Raw genomic sequence first — 3,175 nt, 5'->3', positions numbered from 1 at the left:
ATATCATGGCAGTACGACAAGACACCATCGCCATAACGCTCATGGCCGTTACACTTGCTATTCGGAGTGCCAACCATGCGGCCTTCGCCGTACCCTCCTTGAGGAAGCCGTATGAACCACTGGCCTCGATGAAGAGCAAATGGTTCAACATCAGAATCTTTGCGATCGAGATGCTCCATCTTGTAGCTTCCGTCGTTGTATTTCTCTTGAACATCGACAAGCCGGTTGTCTTGCTTCTCGGCACAGGCTGGAACTTTGCGGGAGAAGTGAGTCGGCCCTTTCTCGCGGACATCAGTAGCTGACTGACATCCTGAAGAGGCTGTTGTGGCATCGTCTCGTCACTTCAGAGAGCTGGCTCTGGTGTTTGGCGTTCATCAGCCCGGTATACTCTGGTCTGGTGGTCACCACCGGTGTGCATGTCCGACCACATCAAGCTGCCCGGTACTCGACACTCGCTCTCCTGACACTCGCCGCAATCTCAGCCTTGCTTTGGGCTTTCGACTCTTTCCTTGACTCTCTTAAATCCGACCAATTGGGCCAAGGGACTGGCGCTGAACTTCTTCATCGATGGTACATCTTTTGCCAAGTCGTCACTTTGAACTGGAAGCCACGTCAAATGAGAAGGCAAACCGTTCTCTTGGCCTGTTACATGGTCCTCATGCTTCTATTCTCTTGTTCTATCTGGCTCGCTCTTCTGGTCCCCAACGAGGACTTCCACTTGGTGGGCATTTACTCCTCTTAGTTCCTGGATCACGCATTTGCTGACATAGCAGGCCGTGTTCTTGGTGTCTACCGTCATTTGCAGTGTATCGCCGTTGCACGCTCTGGGACGAAGACTCTCCAACACTTCTGGAAAGGCTTCTGGGCAGACGGGAAGGACTTGTGGATGGTCTTTAAAGCTGGGGAGTAAGGTCGGACGGCATTATCGATCAGGCGACTCGAACGTGAAGTTTTCCTCCTCAAGCACCGTCCATCATCTCGATTCCGCTCATGCATAATGCAATTCCATGAACTGAGTTGCTGAGGTTACCCTCCTTCTCCGAACACCGGTATGATCCGTGAGGTTTATCTCGCAAAACGACGTATCACACCCCCTTCCCGCTGATGCCCTGGCTCAGTGCTCCACCACCCATGAAAATGACCAGTCTGCTCGTGCCGCCCGACGCGCAGCCCGGGATATTCCTGTACGCTGGTCTGTGCTGTCGCGGTGAATCCGCCACCAAATTGGCATGGTGTCCCGGCGACAGAGCAGGCACACAGCCCAGTCTCAGGTCATACAAGTGACAGCCCTGGGCCCTCGGTCGACCCGGTGCGCACCCACGTCTGGGCAGCAGCGTATAAAAGACACAAAGGCCAGTGGGCCCTAGAGCATTAGTTGTAGTCTTTTAAGCTAGCCTGTCTCTCAGTCACCAGGGCTGATGACCTTGCCTCCATCGCACCGCATTTCGCCAACCTTTTACCATGTCTTGTTCGAAGTGCCAACGCAGCTTTCCGGAGACCGCAAGAGGTCAGAAGCAATTGGAAACGCACTGCCGATACCAAAAAGGGGAAACGGTCTATGTCTGCATGAGTGATGCGTTTGCACCTGGTACCCAGGCCGGATGCGGCAAGTCGTATGTAAAGAAGTCTAGCTTGAGAGCCCACCGGACTCGTGAAAAGTCCTGCCATCAGGGCCTGATCATGCTTTCAAGCGACCTCCCTGAAAAGCTTTTGGTGAGTCTTTAACGTCCATAGCAATTCTAACAATCTCTAAAGAAGCAACAGTCGGGTAATCCGCCTCCCCATTCTCAACAGGCTATCGACGAAGCACAGCCAAGCTCGCATCAACGCAGAGAGCCAGAGGTGACTGCGAAATCGGGGACAATCGCAGAGTCTCGATCTAGGCCCAAAAGCGTTGCAAAGCGAATGAAGAGAATCAAGGCCAGACTCAAGAAGACTGAAGAACAGATCAACTACCAGGATGCTGGTATGAAGCAAGCTCAAGCGACCTGTACGTCGCTACAAGAACAGTTCAAATTGGCTATAGCCAACCAAAACAAAGGTTTCAAGGAGATCAAAGTTATGATATCGAGAATTGAAGCTCGCCTCGCCATTTCGACGGCCTCCCATCCTGCTACTCCTGAAGCTCTCTCCTGGTCGCGTCAGCCTCCCCCAACCAGGCCAGCAAACGCTGGGGCCAATCGTCCGCTGCCATATCCGAACGGATTTTATGAACAGAGCTGGCCCAACCATCTAGACTTGCGTGCTCCGCAGTCAAGCGTCAACATTGTGCGGCCTCTGCAACAAGGGGTGCTCTCACACAGCACACCACCGAGCGTCGAGGCCGGCGCAAACCAAGCTTCAGCACCGTATCAATTAGGCGGTAGGGGAGAGAACATTGACACCTCTTCGAATATTTCTCAGCAATATAATGGGACGGAAATCGTGAAGGGCGTTCCTTATTCATCAACTTTCGAGGTGCCAGGAGGCGGGCTCTCGATTTGATCAAATCGGATATCAGGCTCGTCTTATCAAAATACATGAACTTTTCAGCGTAAGTGATTCAGACGATAACCATGAGCTCAAGTCTCTGTGCTCAGACCATCCTGATGACTTCTTGTGGTGAGGCAGGAACTACCAGAGCGTTACAGGCGAGGGGTGTCTAGCCTTGTTCGCCACGTCCTGGCCCCGCAATCCCCGACCAGCCAGCTTCTCGGGATAGGCTGATTTGCAGGATATATTCATAGGCGGGTTCTGGACGGCCGATGGAAGTGCAGAGTCAAGGCATGATTGAGATGAGTAGGAATCATCCATGATGAAGTTTGAGCAAGGCTGGCGGCGACAGGAGGGATATCACGAAGTGAAATGGAGCTTTCTTCGTACGCATTCTTGTCTATTTGCAAACTCTGAAGCGGCGAATCACGTATCGATACATTCCATTTAAGCTTTGTTCAGCCCCGTGACATGGGAGGACGGTGCTGGTGCTTTTGCTGGTGCTTTTCTCAATTCCACCCAACATCGCCCCTCACACTTCTGCACAGCATCGACAGTACAAGGCGGTAGTTCAGTGGTGGCTGAAGGTCTCGTTGTCATTAGGGTGTATTTCACACATCATTCGGCTTCGCTGTGCTGCTTGCACGATTTTCACATCACTATGGGTGCATGAGGTCGCGCCTGTACAGACGTCATGCCTGGG

The 3,175-nt window shown here is 52.5% G+C and overlaps 1 protein-coding gene across 1 annotated transcript; it reads left to right on the top strand.

Annotated features, from left to right (window-relative positions):
• Window positions 1–21: 21 nt before the first annotated feature.
• On the top strand, window positions 22–266 carry D7B24_005896 (uncharacterized protein; the record flags this gene model as incomplete). Its single annotated transcript, XM_028640041.1, has 1 exon — window positions 22–266. A coding segment is annotated over one exon (245 nt), but the record flags the coding sequence as incomplete, so codon positions are not given.
• Between the last annotated feature and the right edge of the window lie 2,909 nt (window positions 267–3,175).

The sequence above is a fragment of the Verticillium nonalfalfae genome (assembly GCF_003724135.2).
Source record: "Verticillium nonalfalfae strain VnAa140/NRRL 66861 chromosome Unknown scaffold_390, whole genome shotgun sequence".
Classification (NCBI taxonomy): Eukaryota; Fungi; Ascomycota; class Sordariomycetes; order Glomerellales; family Plectosphaerellaceae; genus Verticillium; species Verticillium nonalfalfae.
Note: the sequence above shows the minus strand (reverse complement) of the source record. Positions and strands in the feature narration are given on the sequence as shown.